The sequence below is a fragment of the Lithobates pipiens genome, unplaced genomic scaffold (assembly GCF_037356315.1).
Source record: "Lithobates pipiens isolate NorthernLeopardFrog02 unplaced genomic scaffold, aLitPip1_a1.2 Scaffold_16, whole genome shotgun sequence".
Classification (NCBI taxonomy): domain Eukaryota; kingdom Metazoa; phylum Chordata; class Amphibia; order Anura; family Ranidae; genus Lithobates; species Lithobates pipiens.
Genome location: NW_027507748.1, coordinates 609,775,703 through 609,789,186, shown reverse-complemented (window position 1 = coordinate 609,789,186; position 13,484 = coordinate 609,775,703). Strand labels below are relative to the sequence as shown.

The 13,484-nt window shown below is 41.0% G+C and overlaps 1 protein-coding gene across 7 annotated transcripts in view; it reads right to left on the bottom strand.

The window, feature by feature from the left end:
- Window positions 1-6,084: 6,084 nt before the first annotated feature.
- The window catches only part of NUP58 (nucleoporin 58), an 82,032-nt gene continuing 74,632 nt past the window's right edge, over window positions 6,085-13,484 (bottom strand). For 2 of the 7 annotated variants that reach the window (XM_077484041.1, XM_077484043.1), the window contains 2 exons: window positions 10,530-10,562; window positions 6,085-8,321 (listed from right to left, as the gene is read on the bottom strand). In XM_077484041.1, the coding sequence (XP_077340167.1) occupies window positions 8,152-8,321; window positions 10,530-10,562 (203 nt within the window). In that variant the 3' untranslated portion in view covers window positions 6,085-8,151. Of the gene's footprint in view, window positions 8,322-9,546; window positions 9,673-10,529; window positions 10,563-13,484 lie in introns of those variants that run through there. The other 5 variants (XM_077484042.1, XM_077484044.1, XM_077484046.1 and 2 more) reach the window with 3 other exon arrangements.

Below are 13,484 nucleotides of genomic sequence, written 5' to 3'. Positions count from 1 at the left end.
TGAAAAAATGCATAATTTTTCACTTTTTGCTATAATAACTATCCCCCAAAAATACGTTAACAAAAAAAACAAATTTTTTTTCCTAGTTTAGGCTATGTATTCTACATTTTTTTTGTAAAAAGGCGATTTTTTTTTTTTACAAAATCGCCTTTTTGTAAAAATAAAAAAAAATATCGCAATAAGCATTTGGTTTGCGCAAAGGTTATAGTGTCTACAAAATAGGGAATCATTTTATGGCATTATTAATATATATATATTTTTTTTTACTAGTAATGGCGGCGATCAGCAATTTTTATCGCGGACTGTGACATTATTAACGGACACAGATGATTTTGACACATTTTTGGGACTATTTGCATCAATGCTTTAAAATTGCATTGATTACTGTAAAAATGTCACTGGTAGTGAAGGGATTAACCACTAGGGGACAGGGAGGGGTTAAGTGTGTCCTAGGGGAGTGTTTCTAACTGACGGGGGGATGGGCATGTATGACGTGGACACTGATCGCTGCAGACGATCAGTGTTTTGTCATTAGGCAGAACGGGGAGATGCTGTTTACATCAGCATCTCCGCGTTCTTGAGCTCCATGACACGATCGAGGGGATCCCCGCGGCAATAGAGTCCGTGGGACCCACAGCCACGGAGCTTGTGGCAGGACACATTTTCCCTATAATGGCTGCGCTCTCAAAAATGTTATATCCCACAATCGTCTTACCAATGGGCATTCTGGCCTACATATTGTGCATATTACATGACATAGCAGACTTGTACAGTTGTGCTCAAACATTGCATACCCTTGGAGAATTAGTAATACACATACCATTTTTAACCACTTACCTACTGGGCACTTCTACCCCCTTTGTGCACAGGCCATTTTTTTTCAGTGCTGTCACACTTTAAATGACAAATTGCGTGATCATGCTGCACTGTAACCATGTGACATTTTTATGATTTTCTTCACACAAATAGAGCTTTCTTTTGGTGGTATTTAATCACTGCTGGGATTTATATTTATTTCTTACAAAAAAAAAGAAAAAAAAAAAAAGTTTGTCAGTACATTTTGTAAATAAGTAATTTTTCTCCTTCACTGATGTGCGCTGATGAGGCAGCACTGATGGGCACGGGTTGCTGGCACTGTAATGTAATTAGGGCAGTGATCATCAGTGCCGATTACATCTCTAAGACCCAATACACGCTATACAACTTTTGTCATCAGATTTCCTTAAGATCTACCAAAAGGTAGAAAGGAAAACATGTAGGGCCCGCCAAATTGCATCTCTTAGGCCCCTTTCACACTGGGGCAGTGTGGGCGTCGGCGATAAAGCGCCGCTATTTTTAGCGGCGCCTTACCGTCGTTTTAGCGGCGGTCTGCGGGCGCTAGCAGGGTGGTTTTAACCCCCGCTAGTGGCCGAAAAAGGGTTAAAACCGCCCGCAAAGCGCCGCTGCAGCGGCGCTTTGCCGGCGGTATTGCCGCGCTGTCCCATTGATTTCAATGGGTAGGAGCGGTGAATACACCGCTCCAAAGATGCGGCTAGCAGGACTTTTTTCACTGTCCTGCCAGCGCACCGCTCCAGTGTGAAAGCCCTCCGGCTTTCACACTGGAGTGAAAGGGGCCGTTTTTTTTCAGGCACTACACAGGCGCTATTTTTAGCGCTGTAACGCCTGAAAACCGCCCCAGTGTGAAAGGGGCCTTAAGGTTTGACCTCATATGGTTTTGGTAAATCTGAAGGAATAAAAATCTACAGAAAATTGTATAGTGTGCACCCAGCTTTACTGTCCCCTGCAAGGAGATGCTGCTGATCAGCTCTGCTCACCACACACACCGTCAGTGTGAGGAGAGGAGCGGCAATTACCGGCACTTCCTTGTTTAATCATATGATCGACTGTGTCCAATCACAGCTGGTCACATGTAAAGAGCTGCGTCAGCAAAACTGTATTGCCTCCTTTAGCATCAGTAACAGCATGCAATCTTTTGTAATAGTGGTCTATGAGGCCCCAAATTTCTACAGGTGCTATAGCTGCCCATTCGCCTTAGCAAAATACCTCCAGGTGATGCAAAGTCTTTGGCTGTCTTGCATGAACTGCACACGTTTGAGTGGCTCCATGACATTAAGGACAGGAGACTGATGGCCACTCCAGAACCTTCACCTTTTTCTGCTGTAAGCACTGGAGGGTGAACTTGGCCTTGTGCTTGGGTTCCATTGTCGTGCTAGAAAGTCTAAGAGCGTCCCATGTGCAGCTTTCGTGCAGAAGAATGCAAATTGTCTGCTAGTATTTTCCGATCACATGCTGCAGTCATCTTGCCATCAATTTTCACAAGATTCCCCATGCCTCCTCCCCCCCTTAAAACAAACATCAGTGAGCCACCACCATGGCTCCCAGTGGCAATGGTATTCTTGTCGCTATAGGCCCCTCTCCAAAATGGAGGTGACCATAAAGCTCTATTTTGGTCTTGTCACTCAACATTACAGTGTGCCAGGTGCTGTGAGGCGTGTCAAGGTGTTGTCAGGCATATTGTAACCATGGCTTTTTGCTGCAGTAAAATCTTCTTGCTGGCAGCTCAGTCATGCAGCTCATTTTTGTTTAAGTATCATTGTAATGTGCTCCTTAACCTCTTAAGGATCACCTCCTGCACATTTACTTCGGCAGAATGGCACGGCTGGGCACAAGCATGTACAGGTACATTGCTCTTTAAGTGCTCAGCCGTGGGGGCGCGCTCGCGACCCGGTACTGAGCTCCGTGACTGTGGCTGGGGGACCTGATCGACACTGGTGTCCCGCGATTGGGTCACAGAGCTGAAGAACGAGGAGAGGTCAGTGTAAACAAACCTCTCCCCATGCTTCCTACTGTGGCTGTCACCGATCATCTGTTCCCTGTTATAGGGAAAGACAATCAGTGACGTCACATACCAAGCCACGCCCCCCTACAGTAAAAACACAGAACAAAAAAAAAACACAAACGTCACATAACCACTAGGAGGTGAGTAGGGGTTAACTCCTTCACTGCCAGTGTCATTTACACAGGAATCAGTGCATTTAAATAGGACTGATTGCTGTATAAATGACAATGGTCCCAAAAATGTGTCAAAAATGTCTGATGTGTCTGCCATAATTTCGCAGTCACCATAAAAAAAAAAAAAAAATAAAAAATGATCGCCATTACTAGTAAAAAAATTATTTTTTTATAAAAATGCTATTAACCACTTCAATACCGGGCACTTAAACACCTTTCTGCCCAGACCAATTTTGAGCTTTCAGCGCTGTCGCACTTTGAATGACAATTGCGCGGTCATGCTACACTGTACCCAAATGAAATTTGTATCATTTTTTTCCCACAAATAGAGCTTTCTTTTGGTGGTATTTGATCACCTCTACGGTTTTTATTTTTTGCTAAACAAATAAAATACCGAAAATTTTGAAAAAATGTTTTTTTTTTGTTTGTTTCAAAACTTTGCAAATAAGTAAGTTTTCTCCTTCACTGATGGGCACTGATGGGGTTACACTGATGGGCAATGATAAGGCGGCACTGATGGGCACCGATGAGGTGGCACTGATAGGCGGCACTGATGGGCGACACGGATGGGCACTGATAGGTGGCACAAATTGGCACAGATTGGTGGCACAGGTGGGCATGGGTAGACGGCACAGGTGGGCATGGGTAGGTGGCACAGGTGGGAACTGATAGGCGGCATTGTATTATAATATATTGCACTAATGGATGCCAATCAGTGCCAATCAATAATGCATGCCAATCAGTGATGCCCATTGTGGACACTGATTGGCATCCATTATGGGCACTGATTGGCATCCATTGTGGCACTGACTAGAATCCCTGGTGGTCTAGGGTGGCATACCTTGTCCTTGGCATCCCTGGTGGTCCAGTGTGGGCATCCTCGGGGGGGCTGTGCTGATAATCGATCAGCACAGACCCCCCCTGTCAGAGGAGCAGCCGATCGGCTCTCCTCTACTCGCGTCTGACTCGCGGCTTTTCCTATTTACACTGATCAGCCGTGATTGGACACGGCTGATCACGTGGTAAAGAGTCTCCGTCGGAGACTCTTTACCGAGATCGTAGTTGCCGGGTGTCAGACTGACACAACCCGCAACAACGATCGCCGCGATGCGCAGCGGCTCATAATCCTGATCACGTCATATGACGTCCGGTCAGGATTATGAAACCACTTTGCCGCCGTCCATTTGCTATAGGGCGGGTGGCAAGTGGTTAAAACTATCTCCTATTTTGTAAAACGCTATAACATTTGCGCAAACCAATCAATAATCGCTAATTGCAATTTTTTTTTTACCAAAAATATGAAGAAGAATACGTATCGGCCTAAACTGAGGAAAAAAAAATGTTTTTTATATATTTGTTGGGGCTATTATAGCAAAAAGTAAAAAATATTGAATTTTTTTCGAAATGGTCGCTCTATTTTATAGCGCAAAAAATAAAAACGCAGAGGTGATCAAATACCAGCAAAAGAAAGCTCTATTTGTGGGAAAAAAAGGATGCCAATTTTGTTTGGGAGGCACGTTGCACGACCGCACAATTGTCAGTTAAAGTGATGCAGTGCCGCAAAAAGGGGACTGGTCCTTTGGCTGCAAAATTGGTCCGGGGCTTAAGTGGTTAAAACAACCACTTCGATTTTTTTCAGACCAGCCTGTATTTCTCTTGAGGCCATCTGTGGGTTTTTCTTTGGATCCTGAACAATTCTTCTGGCAGTGGTGGCTGCAAACTTTCTTGGTCTACTTGACCTTGTCTTATTGTCAAGAGATTTTCCCACTTCTTAAGTGATTGAACAGTATTGACAGGTATATTAAAAGGCTTTGGATATCTTTTTACATCCCTTTCCAAAAAAAGTAACAGACAGTACCACAACTGTTTTTTTTTTCCAAGTGCACTGATACAGCTACAATCACCATAAGCACGACTATGCACAAATTCCAAAGGGTCTGGACATCACATAAAACACGTTACATGCCTCCAGACTTGAAGATTCCAGAAAATGTTTGGTTAACCTTTTAGGGACTTTTGGCTCAAGTTCATATTGTGAACCACATGTGAATCATGTTTCCCACATAGGATCAATGTGAACTGGGGCTTCTGATTTACAGGATTTAACCAGCTGGGCTGCCCCCAATTCCCTCCTTTTTTCCCCCTTCCATCTTTCCACCCTCCTTAAATTTCCCTCCTCTTTTTCATTTCATAACCTGTCTTTTCTTCCCCCTGTGTACATTCTCCTTTCTTGTATGTTCTTTTTTTGGTCGTCCATCTATCAGATTCTATGTAGGCACCAGTGACGCTTTCTACTGGGCCCATCACTTGTAGGTTATTTCCCTTACATTAACAGGCTACCATAGCTTATTACGTTTATCATAACCTCTGCAATGAAGTACCCTGCCATCTTCTATGAATATATATATAAAAAAAAATCTCACTATACCTTATACCACTTATAGTGCTACTCAAGGTGCTCTGGTAGATCCAGTGTTTCACAGAAATGGGTGCAGGCTGTCTTATGTGTAATCCAGAAAGCAGGGAAGTATGAGGGGATGAGAGACGCCACAAATCACTTAGCTAAACACATGAAAAAGATGTGAAGGGTGTGAATGGCCTCAGCCTTGAGGTCCTCCTGAGCATGGTCTCAGATCTCTACGATTAAACCCAGATGGGCAGGGTGAAATGCATCAGACAGGGCTCAGGAGGAGCTCAAGGCCGAGGACAGTCACATCTCTTTTTACCTGTTGAGCTAGTGGTGTGTGGTATCTCTCATCCCCTCATCATACAACAATCTACTTCAGTGATTCTCAACCAGGGTTCTGTGGAACCCCACGGTTCCTCCAGCATCGGGCAATTTTTGCCTCTCAGATAAATTACAACTGACACCATTGATTTTTTTTTAGCTATCTCTAAGGAGGTAATTCTTCCTAATGACCACAAGTGTAAGGACCATTCCTCTCACTGACCATCACACTAATGTATCATGAGTTGTAAATTTCCTGTGTTGAAAAGGTTGAGAAAGGTTTATCTACTTTGACAACTGATCATCTAGTAACGTTCTTGAGAAAAGCAGACATGCTACAGAAATTATAGTTTATGACTCCAATTTATATACATATTCAGACTGAAGGACATACAGGCATATATACATATACTAAAGTGAAAAAACATGCAAGTCAAAAAAGGTATTCGTACTAGTTTAATACAAAAAAAAAAACATAACTATAACAAAAAAAAGAAAAAAAAAAAAAAAAAGGGGGAAGATTAAAAGTGAATACAAAGCTGTCATTTTGAGGAACAAAAAAAAAAAAACAAAAAACCTACAATAGGCCATCAACTGCACAAAGCCGAGGCAGGAAGTTTATAAGAAAAGCCTGTACACTGGAAGCCAAAGTTCCAGCACCCAGGGACATTCATTCTCTTGATGAACTGATAGACCATAGCATCAGGCTTCATGGATCAACACAGGAAGATAGCTGCTTGACTAGCAGTGGCCACAATGAAAAAATAAAATAAAAAAAACTGGAAAAAAAAAAACAATATAAGAAGACATGCTGCTGTAATGAAATGGTGATTTGACCTGCACATACTGCATATCTACAGTGAATCTCCAAAAAGATCTATATGGGGAGCTTTATTATCCTCCATGGGCTCAATAGTTAGAGAATGTTAACCAAGGCCTGTGAATGTAATTTACACTTTAAAATGCATACAATATTTCTCTGGAGGCTGAAGATGGAGTGATGTTATTTCAAATAAAAATAATGGCTCGGTTATGTCAGGACGGCAACGCACACAAGTATCATACACTCCATTCTTCTGTTGGAAAATATTATATTCAAAAAAGGACAAACTATATAGAACTACATTTTCTTAAAGGGCTAGGGCGTCTTGTAGAATTGAATTTTAAATCTACTGAGCAACTCAAATGCATGGCTTTAACTTCACATTATATGCTGGAGGACTTAAATAAAGCATGATTTCTTAAGTTGGCCCTATAAAAATATATCTAAAGAAAATGTCGTTAAGCCTTATAATTTGCCTACATGGGCAAAGGAAAGGGTCAATTTTAAAGGCTAAACATAGCAGAACATAACAGAAGTGGTTGGTCTCAACTATCGATACAGTTGAGGTCATTATTTAACCTCCTGTACCCGTGTGCCATTTTACAATTAAGTGCTGAAGATCCGGTATCCTATACATGCTAGAATTCCTAGCTTATTTAACTCGTGGACAAAAAAAAAAAAAAAAAAAACAATGGAACAGACTTTAATCCTCTATTTTTCCAGGAGCACCCAACACAAAAATATATTCCTTTCAACTTCATGGTAACTGACAGGCAAATTGTACCTGAGAAACCACAATCATTGGGTGCGAGTTGCCCTAGTGTTCTTGTGCCACATGCCTTCTAGAAGATTCTGAATAAGGAGGTTGTTTTCTGCCCTTAATTTAGGCATTTGACAAAGGCTGCTCACCTGAAAAAGCAACTTAACTTGTCAGTTTCTCTGCGACTGGAGCGTAATCACATTTTTGGGTTACCAAACAACTTTCAAGGCCAAGGGAGGGGGAAAAAAAAAAAAAAAAAAAAAAAGGGGGGGGAAGAACATGCCACCACAAAAAGTATAAAAGTAAATCTTAGAGCATTTTGTTCTCCAATTCTTGCAGTTACCATAGAGGTCAGTGTCCTCTACAGAGACTTGTGCGGTTTCTCTATAACCAGGTACACTGTACACAACCACACTGCAGCAGTCACTAAACCACAGCTAACAGCCACAAGGTCAGCTATCTATACAAATCCATATAATAAAAATATCTGCAAAAACAAAAAACAAAACCAGAAACTATGCAAAACTTCACTGGTCACACTTATAACCCATACAGTATGTGCAAGAATAGCCAACAAGCTATTAAGACAGTTGTGAAATCTTGATGTACAGTTCAGTGCACTGTTGTCATGACAGCCTCCAAGAGACAATATTATATAGAGTACGACATTGGGTACAAACACACCAGTGGCTTTTAGACATGAAAACATTGGAGGAAAAAAAAAAATATCAAAAACTTTATAAATCTCTTAGGGAACAATTAGAGCACATGTTTAGAAAAATAGATCTTCAAAATGTACTAGCTAACTTCTCTCTCTCTCTAAAATGTCTATCGTTTCCCTCTCTTGTTTCCAACTGGGGGCTTCTTAAGCTGTAGCAGCTGTGATCCGGTCCCAAAATTGGTAGATGAGGGGTTAGATACTCCGAAGGTTAAACCAGCTGATGCAGTGATGCCGGGACTGCTGAAGTTAAATCCAGATGTAGATGAAGTGCCAAATCCTTGAGGGGATAAAATAAATTTGAAACCATTAATTTAAGTGAGAAAGGGTTTCCATTTAAATAACTATCCTAGCCAAGACATTATACAATTTACCTCCACATATCTGGATTGTGGAATGGCTACATTAACTGGTGTGAGTCGCACAAGTGACAAAACATCACAGTACAGCAAGAAGTTATTTAAAGTGAACCCCTCACTTAAAATATAGTTTCAACCTAGGCTGATTGACCTGGGAAACAGCTGGTCTTAAGTCTACTGATCCGTCTTGTCCTTACAAAATCTTTTGTGCCCAGTACAAATGCACATGAGGCTCTGTGTGGCCCTGCCAAGTACCTGACAACATTGTGGGAAAATAGGATTAGCATGACAGATTTCCAGTTACACATATTTAAGTGGCAGGTTCACTTTAAATCCTAAATGGCAACGGTAAGGAGGTGAGCTGAGTACACACATGGCATTAAAGGAAATTAAAATGACTTAAGCTTTAGTTCCTTACAGATCAGTGATCACTTTTGTAAATGGAATACATGGCACAAACATCAAACCCTTTAGAGGCTTTTTCACATCAGTTACTTAGACTTAATTTTTGCAATGCACTGTTACATTTTGGCTGTTGTGGTAACATACTCTCAGACGACATTTGTGAGCATAAAAGATAAAAATATTTCTGGAAAGTGTTTTGAAGGTAAAAGGACTTGACATATAATTTCTATTATCCTGAAGATAGTTTGGTTTATATTTTACAAAGATAGCTTTAAATCGCTTGCCGACCAGCCGCCGCGGGTGCGATGACTGCCGGGGTCCTGCGATCGCTTGTGACAGAGTGAAACCGGGATCTGTGTATTTAGGGGAGCAGAAACAGATTGTGTGTCCATACTAAGTATGACCACCGATCTCCTCCTAGACAATCCCACTCCCCCCCACAGTTAGAACACACCTAGGGAACACATTTAACCTCTTGATCGCCCCCTAGTGTTAACCCCTTCCCTCCCAGTGACATTTATACAGCAATCAGTGCTTTTTTTTTTATAGCACTGATCACTGTATAATTGTCAATGGTCCCAAAAATGTGTCAGATATGTCTGCCGCAATATAGCAGTCCGGAGTCTGCTTGTCTGGAGTTCAGTTTTAAAGCTGCATTAATTTTAAAATGCACATAACTGGCCATAAAAGGTAAGTGGTCTTTAAGGTTAGTTGAAGAAAGATAAAAAGGCAGAGGCAAGGTTGGACTGAGAAAGGTTTTAATATTGTATTGTAGATACATTCAGTAGCGTGCTATGAAATAACATGGATCTTTAGGCAAAAGAATCCCATCTCCCCTGGAAGATCATCTTGAAAGGTTGTTTTAGCCTAGATATATAAAAATAGAATCAAAACAAACTTTTAATTTATAAGATACCCTTCCAATAAAAAAAAAATAAAAATAAAAAAAAGCACAGGATTTCCCACACACATTATAGACTCCCGTATTTTCATAATTCACAGTCGTGGCCAAAAATATTGGCACCCCTGCATTTGTCAGATAATGCACCACTTCGGCCAGAAAATTGTTGCAAGTACAAATGTTTAGGCATTCATGTTTATTTCTTTAGTTTGTATTGGTATGACACAAATGGCCCCTTCACAAACTATTTTTTACAATTTTGTGATGCTCCTTTAATATGTTGAGAGTTCAAAGACAAATGCTGGACAATATAGAAGTCACTCTGGCAACCAGTTAAAATGGTGAAAAATGTAGTCAACCCTTTTGTTGTGTGTCTGCGTGCCACACGGAGCACAGAGCAGAGAAACAGCAAAGAATTGCCTAAGGATTTGAGAAGAAAAAAGTGGAAAAGCATGCGCAAGCCCAAAGATACAAGTCCATTTCCAGAGATCTTAGTGTTTCTGTGCCCACTATGCTCAATATTGTTGTCAAGAAGTCTACAGCCCATGGCACTGTAGCCAATCTCCCTCGATGTGGACAGAAGAGAAGAATTGACCAAAGATTGCAATGAAGGATTGAATAGTGGATATTAAAAAAAACAAAAAAACCCTTGACCAACTTCAGACAAATTCAAGATGACCTTCAGACACAGGATACAACTGTGTCAGCTTGCACTATACGTTGCTATCTGAATGAAAAGGGATGCTATGGCAGAAGACCCAGGAGAACCCCCCACTGCTGACACAAACATGAAAAAGCCACACCGGAATTTGCCAAAACTTACCCGAGGAAGCCAACATCCTTTTGGGAGAATGTGCTGTGGACAGACAAAACAAAATTACAGCTTTTTGGTAAAGCCTATCATTCTACTGTTTTCAGAAATTAGGCCTTTAAAGAATACAGTTCATACAAACATGGCAGAGATTCACTGATGGTTTTGGGGATGCTTTGCTGTTTCAGGCACTGGTTGTCTTGACTGTGTGCATGGCATGAAATCTAAAGACAACAAAAGAACTTTGGGGTGCAATGTAGGGCACAGTATCAGGAAGTCGGGTCTCCGGCAGAGGTCATGGGTCTTACAGCAGGACAATGACCCAAAGCACATGCCAAAAAGCACCCAGAAATGGTTTAAGACAAAGAGCTGATAAGTACTTAACTTGGCAGCATGGAGTCCAGATCTAAATCCATTGGAGAGATCTCAAAACAGCAATTGGGAAAAAGGAACCCTTCCAATCTGAGAGACCTGGAGCAGTTGGTGAAAGAAGAGTGATCCAAAATTCCAGTGAAGCAGAGGTTTAAATCTCATTGAAGGTTACAGGAAGCAACCGATTTCAATTATTTTTTCCATGGAGTGCGCCGCCAAATATTAAAATGAAGGTACCAATAATTTTGTCCAGTCCATTTTTGGAGTTTTGCGTGGAATGGTCAGATTTGGCTTTTTGTTTCTCCAATTTTTTGTGTAATACCAATACAAAACAAAAGAAATAAACATGAGAATGCCTAAACATTTGTAGTTGCAACAATTTTCTGGGTGAAGTGGTGCATTATCTGACAGAAATGCAGGGGTGCCAATATCTTTGGCCATGGACTGTATCTGCAGCTTGAACCATTTACAGTGGGTGTGCACAATGCGAAAGTATTGTGCCATGTGAGGATTAGATTGGGTGGTAGTGACCACTTTTCTGAAATGAACACTCACTATCATATGCAGCTATTGTGACAAATTAGGATTGTGACTGGATACTGACCATTTCCTTTATGGTGGCAAAAAGGATACAACCCTTGGGCTGCATAAATGCCTTAACAGAGCTAGGTTCATTGTGGTACCTGGTGCTTCCGAGATGCCAGCAGGCTGGAGATGTCCATTGACCTCTTGGCGACACCTGCAAGTCTAGTGGAAGTCTTTATCTCATTCGTTGACAGCAATTTATGAGGAGTTTAAAGTCAACTGCCTACAGGAATATACAGCATGTACATCCAGGTGGTTGCTCACTATTTTACCTCAGACTGAAAAGATTCAGCATTCCACTGACAAAACGCGAAGTAAAATATCCTCAATAAGAGAAAATATAGCAATTGCATGGCAAAGGTTCTAATATCCCCAGCCATCTTTGACCTTCAGTCGACCCTTTTCTCATGGGCCAGTGAGAACCCCATCACAATTCATGGCCAAATCACATGCTGCTGGTACCTAGAAGCATTGCTGCTACAGTGTCCAAGGGACAGTAGATCATCTTTAAAATAGCATAGCCTTTGGCAAGATGCAGTGCATTAGTTAAAAGCATCTCCTCTGTACCAAAATTGTAGCCACTACATAGCATGAGAATTCCAGTTGTGCATCTTTGATTTAGAATGTCACAGATAGGTGAACCATGGTGTATTCAGAGGGTGTCCACTTCCAATAGCTATTGTAAATCTTTACCCGTGGGCTCATTTACACAAGGGTGGATGTCTAGCGTGCTGTCTTTTTTAGTTTAGGAAATAAAAAGGTCATTTGCATGATACTTTGAAAAGCCAACAGAGCCCCTAGTGTTCTGACAATATGCTGCAGTTTGTCTTGCACTTTCTGCTCAAGTAAATTGGATGGGCACCTTTAAAAAAAGTTCATAGCAATGCATCTGTATTTAATTGCACAGAATAATGCAATTGTTTCCAGCCAGGTGAATATCCCAATGGTCTTTTTTTTGTAACTATTTTTTCTTCTTTTTCCAGTGTACAAAATGTGAGTTTATGTTAGGATTGGTTGTATTTTATACACACATTTGTATATTCTATGAATGTTCTGTATATTGGTATATACAGTTTTGGAAGGAGGTCCTATTTTAACAATCTTTACATTTTTTACAAGTGCTTTGCACTATGGCAAAGTGGAAATCAACTGTTGGCATAAAGGGCTCATCTGTTTTTTCACTAGAACGGACATTCTTGAAAATCTGAATCTTTAGGCTTAAGGAATTATAATAGTACTGCCAATATGTGTTTTGGGCTTGTACTCTTCCTTTTAGAGCCAAGTATCAACCTAATGCCAGAATGTAATGCTCCTGTAAAGGCTGACAGCTGATATAATGTTCATGCTGTGGTAGAGAGAAAAATTTTGAACTTTTCTTGCATTCTCCTGCACCTTCTCTCTAGCCTCATTTGTTCTTTAGTGCCCAACAACTGAGCTCAAGCTGGAATAACGTTTGACCATCGTACAGCCTAGCACTTCTGCACCCACTGGGAGAGAATACAAGTTAACAATAAAAAAGACAAAAATATCAAGAAATCCCTGAAAGTGTATACTAAAACTACAATTCTAAAATAGGGATTCACGTTATTATTACATCTGAAAATTGGTTAACTAGTTTCTATTTTGGTTGGTTAAAATGTTAGAAGAATCCAGAGCCACCAGTATTCGAGTACTTACTATAAAATCTTTTCCTTTGAGTCGATTGAGGGAAACAGGAATTCAGAAGCAGTTAGGCAATACTGCCAACTACAGGAGGTTGAAACACTGGCAAACAGGAACATTATAAGCCAGTCCCTGTAACACAACCACTGATAAAACCAAGAAGGAACCAGATGCAGTGAAATCCTCTTTAAGAATCTGCCAACTATGGGAGATCACAGGGGGATTAGTGCTGGGGAGGCTGCTAAACCAAATAACGATTGTAGAAGGACTAGCTCAAGTAGCAGTGAAAACAATGAATCTTGATGAAAGTCGGGGGGGGGGGGGGGGGGGGTTAGAAAGAGGCTGGCT